The 18731-nt window shown below is 44.9% G+C and overlaps 1 protein-coding gene across 2 annotated transcripts in view; it reads right to left on the reverse strand.

The window, feature by feature from the left end:
* Positions 1–1563: 1563 nt before the first annotated feature.
* Positions 1564–18731, reverse strand: part of Ash2 (Set1/Ash2 histone methyltransferase complex subunit ash2) — a 143529-nt gene continuing 126361 nt past the window's right edge. For both annotated transcript variants that reach the window (XM_077684677.1, XM_077684680.1), the window contains 4 exons: positions 16867–16959; positions 16662–16760; positions 16516–16575; positions 1564–5292 (listed from right to left, as the gene is read on the reverse strand). In XM_077684677.1, the coding sequence (XP_077540803.1) occupies positions 5188–5292; positions 16516–16575; positions 16662–16760; positions 16867–16959 (357 nt within the window). In that variant the 3' untranslated portion in view covers positions 1564–5187. The remainder of the gene's footprint in view (positions 5293–16515; positions 16576–16661; positions 16761–16866; positions 16960–18731) is intronic.

Raw genomic sequence — 18731 nt, forward strand, 5'->3', positions numbered from 1 at the left:
CAGCCATGACGCGCCTGTGACGTTCCAGCCGACGGTGGCTTTTTCCTCTGGCCAGCCACGCAGCGGGAGAACCGGTCGAGCTCTGCTGCCCCGTGCTCGCGTAGAGCTTGCGCGCAGACATTCTCCCGAACTGGTGACCGTCCGGCCGCTCGCTGGACGGCTGCAACGTCACTGCAATGGCCGCGCTGTCCTCGGTTTCGGTTTCAAAATCGCCGATTTTTGCTGGCCGCTTGCAGCGTCCACGTGCGTATTTCAGCTGTTGTATTTTGCATGTTGCTTTCTTTTTAAGCAGACTATACGGAAATAGGGTTTTCAAGAAGTCGAAATTTTGAGTGCACTTGGCCTTTAAGTTACAATGGTATCGTAGGCTCAATATAATCCGCCTTCTGATCAAGGGCTTTATGAGTCTTATCGTTTCGTCTCTCATTCTTGCTCTTCTCTTGGTTAGACGTTCCATAATGTGGGCACGTGGTTAAAGATTTTCTCTTAATTTTTTGGCGACTGTGAAGCCGGCTCTGCCGCTTGACTCTAGGGCACACCGAGCATTCTTACGTGACTGCTCTGCGAGGACATCCGCACCTATTTTCAGGGTGACTTTTAACTTTGCCCCGTGGTACCTTGCGTCGTTTGTCAAACAAAGCTTGCGCCGTAAACAGAACCACGAATATCGAAAATAGTTGGAAAATTCAGGTATTAGACACATTGGGTTTTATTTCAGTTGGTTTCTGCTCATATTGTAAGCTTTGTTTGATTTCTGAGTGACGGGCGTTAATCCTTTGCCTCCTGTTTTAGTTTGGTGACCCAATGCTGGGTTCAGCTTTAGTTACGGTGGAAAACACATCGCGTTGGCTCAATAGGTAAGGCATTGCGCTACTGAGCCCAAGGACGCGGGTTCGATTCCCGGCCGCGGCAGCTGTTTTCTTGGTGGAAGCAGAAAATAAAAACGCCAGTGTGCCGAGGTTTCAGTGCACTTTAAAGATCCCCAGCTTGTCGAAATTAATCTGGAGCCCTCCACTAGTGCGCACCTTGTAGTCCGGGTGTGGCTTGGGCACGTGAATTATGGAAAATTTAATTTTTATGCTTTTATTGTGATAGCGCCAGGTTTGGGCACGACTGGCGACTGTATCTGCCGAGCATACTGCCACCGACAGGACGTAAAACGAACTTTACTGCGTAGGCGCGACGTCTGCTGGAAATGCGTGTCCTTTCTTCTATCTCCGACGTAGTATTATTGTCTTCCTTTCCACACTTCAGTTGCCGTTGGGTCATATTCCAGATTAGGCGAGCACTCGCATCTCGCGGCCTCAGCCGTAGCTTCCGGGTGGCAGCGATGACATACTTCCGTGGACGCTTGATGGCCACGACAGATAGCGGACGGCTAGCAGGCACAGGGAAATCGAAAAATGAGCCTAATAACGCTATCGCGTTAAAACAGGAAACCCACCAGCTTGGTGTCCTACTTTTTATTGGCGAAGCCATGATTGCATCTGCCGCCACACTGCTTTCATTAATGGAGGCCAGCAAATGCACGTTCGTCTGCTGTGCCAGGGCAGTGAAGAATCACACAGTGTGATCAAAGCATTTATTGCAGTGATGTAGATATGAACACTGAAAACACGCATGGAGGCATGTGTAAGCGATGGAAGACATTAAGAATGCATTGACAAGGTTAGAGCGACCACAGAGGTTCATGCTCATATACAGTAATCCCTCGTTATCTCGAAATAGTAAATCCGCTGAAAATTTCGAAACAAATGGAGTTTCGAGTTAAGCGAAATGCCGAAAATTTGTGGCCATGTCACTTAAATATACTGCTTAAAATAAAAGCTCCAGTGCACAGGGGAGCTTTTGTAATAAAGGCAAAATAATTTGCAGGAAAAACAAACTTTCAATAAGGCGGGAGAAAAAACTGCGTGATGTTCACCCCTTTCGCGTTCGCACCTGGTCCCAGAAAAGCATTCCCAAGCTACTACTCAATGAATCGCATCAATTGCTGGTCTCCACCACTACATTCCACGTTGTTGCGAAGAAGGCACAGAATATTTCTTGTTTTTGGCATTGTAAGCAATTCTGGAGGCTTCTTGTTGTCCGTATGTTCCGCTGCATCGTCCACACCAATCTCAATGATGTAGCGTTGGACACCATTCTGGTCATGGGGACATCGACCTCATACAGCGCGCACTCATTGTAAATTTGCCATTCACGGCCGCTCTCGGCTCGTAGAGGAAGCCGGGCATTCAAACGGAGACCTATCAGCTGTCTGTAGCACACTTTGCCATGTGTCCCTCTGTGAACATTTTCAGATATCCGTTGTCGCCCGAAAAAACGTTTCGAGATAGGGGGGGGAAGGGGGGGGGGGGGGATACACAGCTACACAGCTCCTATCTGTAAGATGACATGTCATCACCCCGCTTCAAAGGGGAAACCAATAGTAATCATCATCATCATCATAATCGGACGTAAATGCGCGGCAAAAAAAAATTTAGACTTAACCGATATTGTGAGATATCTGAGTTGGAATTGACGAGGGATTACTGTATAATGGAGGGAAATTTGGCACTAGCATGTAGGCAAGCCGCACCTTCATGGGGCTATGAAGACAAAATACAAGTTTGTGTTATTTGCAAGGTTTGGTTTTTTATAGTGCCCCCAGCACAAGTCCACCAGCAAACGATGCTTTATTCACTTAAAAATTCAACAATATAAGCCAAAATTTTTATTCTCCTGCTGAATCGTGTTTCGCATTGCCTGCGATGTGATGCGATGCGTATCCAGGGCAGGTACTTCGGTGAACGTTAGTATGCTGACTAGGGCTGCAATGAATGGCTAAACGCCTTGTTTGCCATCAGTCGTCCTAGATGGGGCGATGATACTGCTGAAGACTGCTGTCTGCATTCGCTTCATTTTTGACCAGACTTGTACCTGGCTAATCTTTGTTATGGTTGATAGTAACTGTTTCGTGAAACACTGGGCATGCTTGACAAGCAGACTCACAGAAGACAATGTCGCTTATGCCAGTTGGCCAGTGTTAGCTCAACACACCAGACGGGTGTGCAGCTATAACAGACATAGTGCTTGCAGTACGCACAGGTGCTTCTATACGCGCATGTTTGTAACTTTCATTGTTTACCCCACCATTCTGACTGAAACAATGCATATAATGAATGAAAGAGTGCATATAAAAAGAATATGCATTAAATTTAAAGGGTCACTGACACAAAATTTTGAAGGCGAGATAACTTCGGAGATAGATTGGTGGGAACACATATACATCATCTGCAAAATATCAGCGGCGAATACAGCCTGGAACATATTTAAAATCAATTTTAAAGTGTGCGAAACGCAACCGAGCAGCCAGCAGAGGACCACGCGCATTCGACATCCCGAGGATATTGTGTAAATAAACAACATCCAAACACGTCACGAGTTTGTGTTTGCCGCTTCCGCACTGCCGGCGTTTTTCGCCGGCTCGCCCGGCTCGCCGCTCCAATCGGAGGGCCGGAGGGCGGAGCTTCTGCTCTCGAGAACGAACGACCCGATCGTTGGCGGCAGAGGCGCCGTGATTTCGTCAGCTCATCGGGCAGCTGGCCGCGACCAAAATTCTACAGCGATTCCAGGCACTCTGTTTCTATTACTGTTTATTGCCATTGGATGCGAAAACGCGCCGGAGGCACGAAAAGCCGGTCGCTGTGCAGGCGGCGGCCACGGCCGCGAAGTGGCCCAGGCCGGCGCAGGTAGCTCGAGTGATAGCTTGTTACCGCTGCACGAAATTGTCCCCAAGTCCCGACCATGGTGCCTTACATGAGAAAGGAGTTAATGATGCGATGGCGGGTTGCATTAAAAATTGTCATCTGCACCGCTTACGAGAGTGGCACTCGAATATCCGCCGCAGTGCTAAGCCGAACACATCTGTAGGCGGACCTGTAGGCAGACCGGCCGGCTGCTCCCAGCGCGCGTCTTGCCACCCACCGTCTCGAGCGTCGCGCGTCGTTCTTTAGCCGCGGTAGCATTTGCACTCGCAGCGCCTGCGTCACATCCACGGTCGCTTTTTAATTAAGCGTCTCACGAGATCAGTACGTGGGGGCATTCGCAGAAACTGCCATCGATGCGGATTCGGCAGTGCTACGGCGGCTCTGCTCTGTGATATCCCTCCGACGGTCACGTGGTCAGCTTTGTTTACACAAAATCCACAAAATCCATCGTTTCGCGGCACTCGCTGAAACCGAAACTGCGACTGGCCGCATTGAAAATGCCTCTAATTAAACAACCGTCGCACGCTGAAGCAAATGAGGTTTCTACAGGTTATAAGTAGGTCACTAGCTACTTATCGCAACAAAAAAAAAATAAATAAAACAAGATGCAAAATTTTTGTGTAAGTGCCCCTTTAAGTGCAAATAGCTCGTTCAGCAAGCTTATAAGCCCCGGCTAACTTGTGTTTGCTTTTGCCAGCCTCAGCCATCATACAGCTTCTCATATGTCATAGGCTCTAGCGGAGGTGAGCTAGTGGGTTGCATGGCCATTCTCTTTCTTCCTAATTATATAGCATATTTGAGTGAAGTTTGCATTAAAAGTGGTGTCAGTGTTATTTTAATGTGGCAATCTTCCAATAAACCAAATATGCATTTTGTCTTCATGGCCCTTCAATGAGCATGCAATCGTGGACCATGGCACAGCGTTCCATTTTTCGTTCGCATTGCTTGCAAACAAGCTAGAAAGTTGCCTTAGGCTGCAAAAACCTCGTTCAAAGTCGTTTTGTCAACATAAAAGTTATTGCCCAGAAAAGGCTTCACGCAATGCAAACAAGAAAAGAAGCTGACCCGGTTGATGCTTTTGTCATCACAAGCCACAAGAAGCCTTGTTAACAGCCAGCCCAAGAAAGAATGGAACGCTGTAATGACACATCTCCCTCTAGTGTATAATAAACTCTGTGGGGGGCAACTGCCTCTTCTGAATGACCACTCTTCCCTCTTTGCAAAAAGAACTGTACAAGATGATAACAAGAACAACACTAAAAGGTGGCACGACATCCTTCAGTGCAGATGGCATGCAATAACATTTGGCTTTATTTTTCTACAAGAAAGAGCAAAACTGGGGCAGCTGCCCCAGGCGAACCACATTTTTCTTCCTCACTGAGAAGAGCTGTACAAAATAATAACAAAAGCAGTAGTAAAAGCAAGCCTTGTGGTCTCAAAAGTAGATGGCATCCAACCGCATCTGGCTTTCGTTTTCCACAAGATACAGCATGTCAGACATTGTCTGCTGAACGATGACTCGATCCACACTTTCGTGCATCTGCAGAAGCAAATATAAAGGGGTGGGGGGAATAGAGACCTTACTTTTTTGTGGCCCAAATATTCCAGATAGAACAAAAAAAGCTAACAAAACTCTTGCACGATTATATTCCTGGAGCAACAACTCTTCCTTAAAAATTAATATTTATAAAACAAAGGCTGTATTCTTCAGACCCAAAAATAAAGCCCTGCGCTCATCATCCCCCCTTATGCTTGATGCACAGTGCATTGAAGTTGTTCAATCAGTAAAAAGCCTAGGTGTAATATTTCAAGACATCATATGGGATTTGCATGTTGCTAAAGTAACAGGCACACTGTCTAGGATAACGGGCATGCTATCTAGGATTCGCTTTTCTGTACCGCCATCAGTTAAGATGATCATTTACAACTCTTTATTTCTATCCAATATTTCATACTCCCACCTGGTGTGGGGTACCACTACCAACTCAAACGCATCAAAACTGATACTGATAGAAAAAAAGGTACTCCGCATAGTGGCAGATGCCCCTTTTGACGCACACACAGCCCCAATTTTCACGTCCTTATCAGTTACGCTTGTAAATGACCTCTATAAGCTGCAATTACTCCGCCGGTACAGAACATGTCTGAAAAATAAAAACATACCTGAACACAATAGCCAATTTAGGTTTAAAAAAAGAAAAACTACTCTACGCGTAATAATGATATTTGGAATGTACCCCACTCCCGCACCAATTATGGCCTCCAGATGTTGTGCTACCAGCTTCCTCAGTTATTGAACCGTCAGGTGAAGTTTAAAAACATTGATAAACAATCCCATGTTCATAACCGTTTTCCTTTTTTTCATTTTTTTCTTTGTTTGCGCAAACCTACGCACAGATTGTTTTTTGCTGACTGTTTACATTTTGTATAAATTAAACGTGAATGTGCCGGTGTACTTCTCTGTATCTGCACAGTACGTTTATTTGCACTGTTTTATGAAATTTACATAGTTGTGAGTAATTTGCACAGATGTGGGAAATTTTTACACATTTATGTGTCCTATGCGTTCATTTTGTATAAATTAAACGTGAATGTGCCAGTGTACTTCTCTGTATCTGCATAGTACAGTAGACTCTTTGATAAACGGAACTTCAAGGGACCGGAAAAATTAGTTCCGTTTAACAGGAGTTCCATTTACTGAGAGAGATATTCTAAGGTGCAAATTTATGTGCGTACACACTTCTAAGGGCATTTCATGGAACTCTAACCACTAGAAAGTGACTGTAGCTGATAGTTTTCAGAAAGCAAGAAAACTACAAGAAGCGTAGGCACAGCATTCACAAAGTTGATTTGGCAACAATGAGTCGCTGTGCACTACAAAATGCGTCAATTATTTTTGTTTGAGTCCTTGCAACTGCATCTTCACGGAGGCTAGAGGCCTCAACTTCGCGAGTGCTTACGAGCCACCGAATTTAGAAGACGGCAACGTGGTAATGAAGGACAAATAGCACAACGATGGCACGAACGAGGCGACAGGCGGTGAGCCCTGTAGCCTCGGCGTCTAGAATCGAGACCGAACGACTCGAACAAGAACTGCGATGTTGCATTCGTTGCGCTAACACAGCTAACCACTTACGAGACGAGGCTTACGAGGCCAACAAGGCTAAAAAAGCATGGAGGAAGAAAAAAACAAGAACGAAACAGCCGGAACCGTAAAAAGCTGATTCTCATGCCAGTGGATTTCACAAGAAGTTCCATTTCTGGTTCCGTTTACACGGTGATGCGGAAATTTCAGTTCCGATCACCGAGAGTTTTTTTACACTATCTGAATACAAAACCAACCAAATTCCAGGCAACTGTTCCGTTTAAGCGGCAATTCCGTTTAAGCGATTTCCATTTATCGAGATTCTACTGTACGTTTATTTGCACTGTTTTGTGAAATTTACATAGTTCTGAGTAATTTGCACAGATGTGGGAAATTTTTACACATTTGTGTGTCCCATGCGTTTCGATACATTTTGCCTTGTATACGGGGCACACTCCCAGTCAAGCCGACCTACGGCTTTTTCATTGTGCCCCCAGCATCGAGAACTGTTGTAGTTTTTGATGTTGAATTAAAGATTTGATTTGATTTGTTTGAAACTTAAGCACTGGAAGTCTGTGTTTCAATGCAAAACATTGTCATGTAACTTATAAGAATGGCAACATTTCAACAGGTATAAATTCAAATTAGATCCACAGAAATGGTACCCATCAACCTGACATGCCAGTCTGACACAGTTTTGCATAAGAGCAAATTGTATTTTACACATCATGTATGAAGACACAGTTTTGCATCAACGTTACAGCATTAGAAACTTCACAATAGAAGTAACAGTAAAAAAAGGCATTAAACCCACAAGTTAGCAGCCTTGTGAAATGAACAGCTAGAAAACCCAAAGCCCAGCTAAGCTATCCACTCTTTTAAGCTGTCCACATCATTTTAGGACTATAAATGACAAGAGATAGATACAGTGGAACCCCGCTAATACGACCCCGGACTTACGACGACCCGCTTCTTACGACAGATCACCGCGGTCCCGGCAAACTCCCCATAGAAACGATGCATTAAAAACCCTGATGATATGACGCTCAGGTGCATGCGGTCCGCTTCATACAACAGACCCTTGCACGGATAAACCGGCGCTTTTCCCATTATTTACACCGCTTCGCCGCCTTGTACTGACCTTTTTATACTGAAAACATGCAAGCAAGCAGGCGGGTACTCGTGAGCGGGAGTTAACCTGCTACGGCCCCATGCGGCAGCAGTACGCCAACGCGCCAACCCCGAGAAGTCGAAGTTCAGGTGGCAGGTGGACCGTGAATTTGAAGCTCCCATTGAGCCGCCGACAAACGCGAGAACGCATATGACGCAACCCCATGGCGATGACCTCCTCCCCCTCGATCCAAGTTTGTTCCTCTCACGAGGCTCTTTCTCCCTATATCTCTGCTCTCTGCTTATCAGTGTTTTTCAAAGCCACGTTGTCACTCCGCTCTTTTCTTTGCTAGAGTGCCTCAATTCACGTGCATACGCCATAAGGGTGGACCAAAATACAGGAGGCAATGGGTGGAGACACGTACCCGTTGGCACTGCCAATTAGGGTCACTCGCTGGCCGCTGCAGCAAGTCACTGTAGCAAGACCGTGCTATAATTTTTGCTGTAACCCGGTTTACTCGCGAAGGCTGAATGATCCATTTCGCGTTGCTGGGTCTTGTGGGAAACAAAAACAGCTAGTGTTGAGCACTATGACCCAATAGCAACGGCACGGGACCATTCAAAGGGTGTCTCACCATGTACGGCAATGCTGTTTTTTGTTCATCTCCGCCTTGCACTATCGCTCGTTTCGTTTGGCCTTGGCAGTTTCATACTCGCCTTTTCCCCTCTCAATTTGCTCAACCACGTTGGCCTTATATCGCGTAGCATGCGGCGCTGGGCTGGCGACCTAGCTGGACACCATAAAGGGGAGGGGGGCACAACATAGGCGTTACTTTTTTTTTTTACTTGGGATTTCAGCCAAAGGTTCCCAAATCATGTGAAAACGCACGAAATATAGTGGTTTAAATATGTTCTTCGCCCACCTGTCGCGTGAGACCGTCTACTAGGCCGGCATTTACCCGCGCCCCGGTCGTACGACACCCTGTTCCTACGACGCTTTCTCGTGGTCCCTTGAAAGTCGTATTATCCGGGTTCCACTGTATTTTCAACAAACTACGCCTGCCCCAGCCCAAAAACAGAAAAGAAAGAAATAAAGATAAGACCCATTAAGCACAGTTCTGTAATATAACTTTATCTTCCAACCCAACTTTCCATAATTCACTCAACCAGGTTATAAGGACACTGGAAAAAAACATCAGAGGCAGAAACGTGCAAACAATGCTTCAAGATTCAACAATACTTCGAAAGTCAATGGCATATAGCACGAAGCAAAAACATCAAAACAGTTATCGACATAAAAAAAAATGTACCAACTCGCCCAATCTTTCGCTTTACAAAGTAGAATTATGGGTTGGAGGGCATTCGGAAGACACTCTTAACTAATGAAGAGTAGGCTACCAATGTTTAAAAAAAAAGGTATCCAGGGTGGTTCCACGACACAACGAACATGCGTGTACAGGCGCATTTTCTGTTTTTTTTTTCCCCATATTTTTATGAATTATGCGCGAGCCAGAGAATAGCTTAAAACCGCTATCCATTTTCCTCTAGCGTGCATACTTCGTGAGAAAAAATTTTGCAAAGGTGGCACGGGTGATGCGCGATTTTGGCGGCTGCAGTTTGACTGTTCTGATTAAAATTTGTTTGACAAGAAAAACTACACCAAAATGACAAACAGGTCAAAACAAATTTTGCGTGCTGCCGTCAACAACAACATTAGAAAAACAAATGTGAAGTCGCACCAGACGCTAGATCATCGCTAACTCTCACGCCCCCTATCTCCGCATCAGTAAGTGTGACCAACATGTCAGCGACAGGCGATGCTGACCAGATATTTTTCCCCCTTAAATGCCTATAAGGCCTCCATTGAACATAAAGTTGCGAATTCTTCCACAAACCCTATTTATTAGGCTTGTGAACACAACTATAACCGAGAAAGCACCTGCAGTTACAAGGAACAAGAAATACAGCTACGGGAATATTCTTCCCTGTGGGCATTCAGGGGTGTCCCACTTTAGAGGAAACTTCGCGAAGCCAGAGCCGCTCACAGGTGAACCTTGTATGTTGTGCAAGTTGTCCTGTACCGATTCTGACTTCTTCTTCTAGAACAATATCTGAACCGCACGAAGGGCATTGCCGCCTGTCAGAAAAGGGGCGTAAATAAGGAACATGCATCTTGATCGTCCCAACAATAAAGGCACGGACCTTTTTATCTGCTGTATCCTGCCAGCCCTTTATCTTTTCTTTGCTTTGCAAACAGGTTTACTTGTTCTGCAAGAATTTTCACTCTATCACAAAACAATGCGCCAACACGTCAAAAATCGAGGGTGTGTGCGTAATATGTGGGAAGCTTCAATGAAGGGTGTGGCTGTAAACAAAACTTGGGAATGCTCTTTTGTGCGGAAGGGAGTGTATGTATCCGTGGCCATAATCACATTCATGTTCTTCAAGCACGGCCCTGCCCGCACTTCTCTGCAACTTCTGCATCTATTGAATGGGTAAATACCGCTGATGTCTCATCAACATAATCTTCTTCACCATCCGTCGAGTGGTCTACATCGTGAGGAAGACAATAAAAAGGTTGCAAACCTCTTCTGCCGTCAGATGCTAAGCCATACAAAACAAAAAAGAAGATAGCGCAAAGATTTCCAAATGCGCTGAAAGCCCGTCGGAAAATATGTTCCCATGCGCTAGATTTGATTCAAGCCTTACTCATAATACATAAAAGCAAGAAGTAAGCTCAAAAACACGCTAGTACTCTAGCTATGACATCAACTTATCATATCAATAGTATTTACTTAATTTGCTAGCAGTGAATTACTTAGTAATCCATTTCTCGTAGCCCTTATGGTGCTCCATGCGCACAAGTAAAGACTGATAGAAAAATGCTGCACACGATCACAAAAACTGCAGCCGCAACTAGTGGCATGCAAATACAAGAACGACCTTTTCCTGCCGTGTTCGGAAGGCATCGTGCTAGACGGCGCCACAATACTGTGAGGGAATATGCTACTCTGCAGGCTGTGGAGGCATTTGAATGAAGTGGGAATTACCTTCCCTGGTGGGGGAGGTTAAACATATGTGTAAAATTTCACGTCTAAAAAAATATAAATATATGCACAAAAAGATTGACAGTTGTGCTTTTTCTAAAGATGCGTAATTTTAAAAATCAAAATAATAAAAAAAATTGGTCTCAATTTCCTTCAAAATTGGGTAAAATAGACTCTTTAATGGGGTCAACAATACTGCTGAAAAACATGCTGCATCATTTTGTTTGTACCCAAGTTATAAGCAGCTGAAATCACGCGTTCAAGACGTATCTCCGTGCCGTGAGATCTTATACTCCCGCTGCTTTTCTGGCTTCGCCCTTTAATAAAAAAGTGTCTGTTCGCATTCTGTGGCCATACCAGGGACTTTTCAACCTTTTACGTCCTTTTAAAAGAGGAATCCGCGTTTTTATTCTTTTTTATTTGTGATGTTTCACTGAATAGGCGTTACCACAGCTATGCCTGTGGTGAAGACCCACCGAAAAGCCTGCCTTTGCGGGCGTAACTTTTCTTTTAGAAAAACAAAACAAAAAAGGGCAATAAAACAAACTTTTTTCTTGGTGTGACGACTGCCACAACTTAACCAGTGTCAGGCTGGTGCAACAAAGGGGGCAGATTGATCTCCCAATGGTAACTATAGTGAAAAAATTGGCTCCAATCTACGCTGTGAAGGTGGTTGGAAAACAAAGCTTTAATTGACACCCACAACAATTGCCCATGCAACGTCACTTGAATTCACACACATGGCTCTACAAAGAGCGAAACCAGAGATTCGCCCAGCCATTACCTGGAATTCGCGGGGGCGTCATCCTGAACGCAGCAGCGTCAGCCACGGCCAGGCTAGAGCGGCGGATGCCGTCGCTGTAGCCCAGCCGTGGGTCGGCAGAAAGAAAACGGAGAGGAGCGTCTTTCAAAGGGTGAGACAACGAAACCGAGCCATCCTGATGCTAGCTCGGGCTACACCACTGCGTGACACAAGCGCAGGCGCCGAAACAATTTGGCATGTGAGCTTAGTAATTCCCATTTATACTGATTTAAACTAGTTAGTTTAGCAAGTTTGAGAATTGCGAGAAAGCTGAGGGAACTCATCACTATTTATCAGAACCCATTCCTCCTTTCGCCTTTTGCAATACCTCTTAAAACACAACCGAATTGGTAGCCTTTCTCTGGTGGCCAGATGTCTGTATGTGGTCTCTACATTTTGTTTTCCCGCCCTGCAAACCAATCCTTAACGTAACTTTCCGTACGACCACTCAATTCCTTTGGGTCCGGGTTACCTAGGAGGTGCTTTCGAACAAGTTAATCAAGCCATGCTAAGGAAGCGCGCAATGGACGTGAAGCTGCACCAAAACAGGCCCAAAACAACTGTCACTAAAGCAGACAACAAAGCCGACAAAATGGTTCCCGCCGCCACGCCCACCGGCGCGCAGGGAACGGTGGGTAATAGCGCGCGTTCGCCACGCCATCTACACTGTGCTCCGTGAGTGAAAACCACCCTCCCCCTCTTCAGCCACATTAAGAGTTCCTTGCCCCACACGCCACGAAGGGCCGTTGGCTGGTAGAGGTAGAAAGCTTTGCTTTAAAACTGACTGCCTCTCCTCGACAGGCGCATTTCCGCAGGCGACGCAAGTTGGGTGTGCTCCAACAAAGCAATAACATCTGTCTTCACCGAGAGTACAGATATATCGATCATTGAAATAACCAATAAGATAGCGAGCTTCCGTGCATGGACAACCATGATTCCAGCAGAAGCTGCGACGTGCCGATCCTGGGAGATGCCGCTAGTGCGTGAACTTATCGTGGGGCTAGGTGAAGGGTCGGTTGTAATAAAGCACCTAACATGTTGAGCTGTCTAAAATTTATTTTGTAGTCTTTATGACACAGCCCTGTCTATTTTACGCTTACACAGCACAGCAGCAAGGGGGGACCTTTCATATGCACCGTACAAGAAACCTGGTGTGCTGTGTTTGAATGCGCGAGCGTCCAAGTTGTAACGAAAATGTTATAAGAATCTCACTTCAATTTTACGGTTATGATCATGTCTTCTGAGAGGTTTAAATAGCAAACGGTTTTGGATCTCAGCCACATCATCCAGCAGATTACCAGGTGTACACGTTATTTCCCTTTAATTGTGCCAAAACACTCAAGCCTACGACTTTTTCTCTCAGTTTACTCGTGCTGTGACCGGAACTCTGTTATAACTAAATTGCGCAGCGGGCTTTTGCACGCTGTAGGCATGTTCTGGTAAATGTCGGTGTTTTTCCGATATTGAAATCAATTGCAGTTTTTTAATTTTTCAATATTTAAACAAGTGCTCTATTTTTAAACAAGTGCCTCCTTTTTAAAAGTGGCCAGCGTAAGGTCAGTTACGGCGGTCAACACACCAAAAAAACTGTTTTTATTACCCTGCTTTTTGATTGTGCTAAAAGAAATGTTATGCCCGTATAGGCATGCTTTTTTTTTGCGCATCTTCACCACAGGCGTAGCTGTGCTAGCGCCTATTCAGTGAAACATAACAAATAAAAAAGCATAAAAATGCGGATTTCTCTTTTAAAGGACGTCAAAGGTTGAAGAGTACCTGATGTGGCCACATAATGACAACAGACATTTTTTTATCAAAGCGCAAAGCCAGAAAAGCAGCGGCAGTAGCGGAACCAACGGCATGGAGACGCATCTCGAATGCGTGATTTCAGCCGCTTATAACCTTGGTACAAACAAAATGATGCAACATGTTTTTCAGCAGTATTGTTGACCCTTTTGAGGAGTCTCTTTTCCCCAATTTTGAAGGAAATCGGGACCGGGTTTTTGTTTATTTTGATTTTTAAAATTACGCATTTTTAGAAAAAGCACAGCAGTCAACCTTTTTTTGAGCATATGTATATTATACTTCTTCTAGACAAGCGATAATTTACAGATATGTTTACAAATATCTGGTCGACATTACCTATCATTTACAAGTTGCTCACGATTACAGATACGGTGACAGGGGGCGTCAAAGTTAGCAACAATGTAGCATCGGGCGCGAGTTTACATTTTTTTCCTAATTTTTTTGCTCACAACAGAACGCAAAATTTGTTTTGACCTGTTTGTCATCTTGGTTTAGTTTTTGTTTTCAAACAAATTTTTTAAAGTTGGAAAAAAGTGCAGCTGCCGGAAATCGCACTTCACCAGCACCAACTTTGCAAAAATTTTTTCTTGTGAAGTACGCACACTAGAGGAAAACGGATTGGAGTTTTAAGCTATTCTCTGGCTTGCGCATAACCCATAAAAATATGGGAAAAAACAAAATAATGCGCGTGTACACGCATGCTCATTCTCTTGTGGCATCACCTTACAACAAATGCACACTTCTAGTGATGACTTTCGGGGCAGAAACTTTGGGACTTAGTAAGCACATCGAAAGAAAACTAAGGTTGGCCCAACGAGCCATGGAAAGACGAATAAGATAAGTGACATATAGGGAAGGGAAACGAGTGCCTTGGAGTCGGGGGCAACCTTGGCTTGAAGACATCCTAGTTCAGGTTAAAAGAAGGAAGTGGCGTTTGGCTAAGCATGTAATGCACAAAACTGACAATCAGTGAACGGAGTGGCTACTGAGAAACGAGACCAGAAGTAGGAGAAGACCGATAATTTGATAGAGGAAAATTTGATGGTGGTAAAGAGTAGATATGGACAATGCATGATAGGACCATAAACAGGCCAACGATGACAAAAGCTTGCTTACAGGTGTATGCTGTGACATCAACACTTGAATAAGATGCTGGATGTTATATATTGCTTAGACAGTAAGCTTTTGTTTGTGCTAAATTTTCCTTTATGCATTTTTAGTGCAGGGCAATAGTGCTTGGTTGAGCACAAGTTAAAAGTGCATACACTGATTAGACAAAAGGAGTCCACCTGCATTTTGCCCCCACTGCTGTCAAAAGCACAGAAATGTTAAATTAAAGTGAGTATTAGTGAGTTTTTAGCTCCCAAACAATAAAAGGAATCCTCCTCCTGTTCTCTCTTACGCGTGGAATCTTGCTTCCGTTACCTCTCATGTGCAGATCTTAGCACAAGGAGAAGAATTCTTCGCCATGCTAGGTTTCCATTTGGTTGGCCTGAACAGCCAATTGCTTGGCAATCCAATTATTATTTCTTACAAATATAAAGAGACACTATGCACTTTCTTCAAAAGCGCGTCTCATTTAGGTGATTACACTAAAACCTCACGTTTACGGACACCCCCTTCATAAATTTTTCAACAAATGTTCCAAATTGTCCGTAGGCACAAAATTCCCAACAGCAGAGAGTGGAACTAACCTGCTCATACACTTGAGCAGGTCAACTGAGAGTCAGTGACTTGAGACAACCAGAGCCAACGCAGCGGTATGGACAGCGAAGATGCCCCACTAGCAATGGACGATAGACTGTCAAGATTGCAGGAACATGGCTGAGCAATGCCGGAGAGAAGGAAGGTGTGGGCTAGGCTTTTTTGCGGGGCCAACAGCAGGCCAATCGGAAGGGATTCGAGCGGCAGTATCTCCAACTATCCCACACAAAGCCTCAGGACTTGCCACTTGAGAGGCAAGGCAGATGAAGACAAGAACCAGAACCAGCAAGTCATGGAAAAGGTCCAGCAGAAAGCATATGGCAATGAAGGTTGCCCAGGCTCCATGATTTCACATGAGGGCCAGAGGTAAAGATAATTTAAGACACTTATGGCTTGTAACAGCTACCAGAAAATCCACACAATGAAACCAGGACATGGTGCCGTTGCACCCCATCAGTTGCTAGCTTCCAGCAATTACTGTACTCCTCTCCTAAAACACTGCAACAGAGGCAGGCACTCGCACGTCCGACTTGGGCAGGAATAGCTACAAGTAGTCGGTGATTGCATGGTGACTTGGATGACTGAAATGCGAACGTCCTGACAACGTAGAAAGTGCGACTGATGCTGAACGACTCCATCCCTGCTTGTGAGATAGCAGTGGCTGGCAACTTTTTTACTACAGCTCACATTCATCAGCATGTAGTATTTGTTCCAGCGAATGTTTCTTCAAATCTGACTATCGTTTCGTGACATTACATCACATGACAGACTCGCCCACTAAATTGATGAAACATCATAGCATCCAAACACTGAAAGAGCACCACACAATAGAGTGAAATTTCTCTACCAACTTAAGAGCGACAAACCTGGAGTCAACCCTGATCAGTACATTCAACCAATGACGGCTCAGCATAGATGACATTGACACGGCTCTTCACTGACCCCCTACAGTGCCAGGACAAACGCATTCAAATTACTTTCTTCTCACGCATTATATTCTACTGTAAGGAACTGCCCATATTCATTATCAGCAGCACTAATGCAACTCATCATATGGAATGTTGAGGCGGGTGGTGTTTAAACATTTCCGTTGGTGTAGTTCAGCCTGTGTTGGCTTGTCAATGCTGCAGTTATTGTGCCCCTCCTGCTTGGGCCCCTTGTGGGGCCTGCAGTATGTCATAAACAAGTACAATTTCTAAAATTCCCACTCACCCCCAAACAGTCTACATCCTGTGGCTTGTGCTTGAAGTTGGGTCCGAAATTCAGCCGCACCTGCACATCGAGCACCAATGAATGACACGCCTAAAAAATATTGCACGCCCGCAAAGATGACCAAACAACGTCCCCAGGGATCTCACCATGCATCCTTTGTACAGAGAGATTGAAGGGTAGTACATTCCCTCGTTGATATCCTTCCAGGCGGTTCCAGCGCACTCCCCGTTTTTATAGAAGGTTATCTGCCAAGTAAAGGCACCAATCAGTACCACATACACTCGGTCATGCCTCCTCTGAGTACCGCATGAATCAACAATGGAAAAAACCAGAAAGAAAACCCAGCCTTACCTTGCTTCCTGGCAATGACTTGAGGTTCTTGATGGCTGTTTGTAGCTCATCCTTTTCTTCAAAGTAGAGATAACTCTTCACTTTTACAAGTCGCTGCCCAAGTAAGAGAAACAGCAGGTATAAGCAATGCGCAAACGGCTCAACCAGGGCCCATAAAAAAACAAGAAAAACTTGTGCACATAAGAGGGTTAACTTTTACGCTGTTAACCTCTAAAACCTAACAGGGCAATCAAGAGCTGCCTCGGGTGTTGCCAGAATACTGAGTCTTGGTAATGAGACAAAGCAAGTGAAAAAACAGTGCCCATGAGCCAACACGCACGAAGGATGACTAAAAATATTTTTTTAAATGTTACGCCGTACAGCAGGGGTCTTTGAAGTCATGACTACATAGGACTCACAAAGAAAACTTCATTGAGCGAAAGGCCAAGAACATTTGGCCATAATAGAAAAATTCATAGCGCATGCAGACGAGGACAAGAAAACAGACACCACGAAAACATTCTTGTCTGTTTTCTTGTACTCGTCCACATGCGCAATGAATTTTTCTGCAATGCAACACCAACTCGCCCAGGAATCCGTACTCGTGGCCATAATAAAACAGGCACTGTAGGATTCGCAAATTTACGTTATTGTATCTGCATTCACGTCTCCAGAAAAAAATCCACGCCAGGAAAAAGCGCTACTGGTAACCAAGTAACGAAAAAAGTTGTGAAAATTTTTTCTGGCATCACTGGTAAAGAATGCAGCCGGCCACAAAAAGAATACTGAGGATCAGCAAGAAAAGTTGAGATGTTTAAATCTTGTGAAGCACAGTAAGGGGCAGCTGCTGTTAGACACATTAACACGAGAGACCAGTTAGCGGCAACAAGAGAAGGAATGTGCAAAAATTAGCATTGTTGACTTGAGATGCTCATCATTCGTAGCAATGCCGGCATGTTCAGCTTGAGTGGAGACAACGGCTGTGCTTTCAAAGCTGTGCTTAATAGCACTGGAGAAAGCTTCTTTTTAATCTCGTAAAACTCTGGTACTCCCATGTCCTCCTCAAACTTCTGCTGCAGAGCAGACTGAGGGGCTCCAGTGTATCACAGCAATGGAACGCAGAGAGACACAAACTTGGGGAAGAAATATGGGAGCACGGCCGTGCAAAGGCTGCTTTTGAGCTGCGCAAGTAGGCCTGCAGTCCCAAAAAACCTGCTTTTGAGATTGACGAGTGCACCTGGAGATAGAATTAGCTGCTTTACTCTAATGAGAAGGATGCATTTGACAATCCCTTGTAAAATCCGACATGCACACACGGAGACGACCTATCGTGCGGCCCCTCCTCATTTATGCGCTTTGCAAGGAAGCAAACGCTTTTCAGTGCAGTGGTGGCAGGTGCCGAAAAACGAAATGAGCAAACATCTGGGCCCTGTCAAACTTATACTGTCACCAGACTGTAAACTGTATGCTAGACCAGTCAAACACACAGATTATTTTTCGCTGCACTTTGGAAGCCAAATGCAGCCATCAACCACCAGCAAGTCTAGTGATAATGCTACTGGGCACAAATTGTTTAACGTGAATGCATTATTTGCTCCCCCAAGATGAGAAATCCGGAGTTGTAACCAGTGCATGGCTCCAACATTTTGCATTTGCACGACGGAACGTGGCTTTCAAACGAAAAGGTTATCAAGAGGAGGAAAAAAAAAAAAAAAAAAAAAAAAAAAACTTCCCTAATGCAAAATCTGTGCGCAGCGAAAAGTGCAGTCTTCTCGGTCCCAGCGGACATCTGATGCATCTGAGGAAGTAATTGCATGATCAGCGAACGCACGGCGGTGCGCGCTACTGTGCTGCTATCTCGCAGTGTGTCGCAGGCGCTGGCAAGG

Source organism: Haemaphysalis longicornis, unplaced genomic scaffold (assembly GCF_048455015.1).
Source record: "Haemaphysalis longicornis isolate Haplotype H1 unplaced genomic scaffold, Haemaphysalis longicornis Haplotype H1 scaffold_1, whole genome shotgun sequence".
In the NCBI taxonomy this organism is placed as follows: Eukaryota; Metazoa; Arthropoda; class Arachnida; order Ixodida; family Ixodidae; genus Haemaphysalis; species Haemaphysalis longicornis.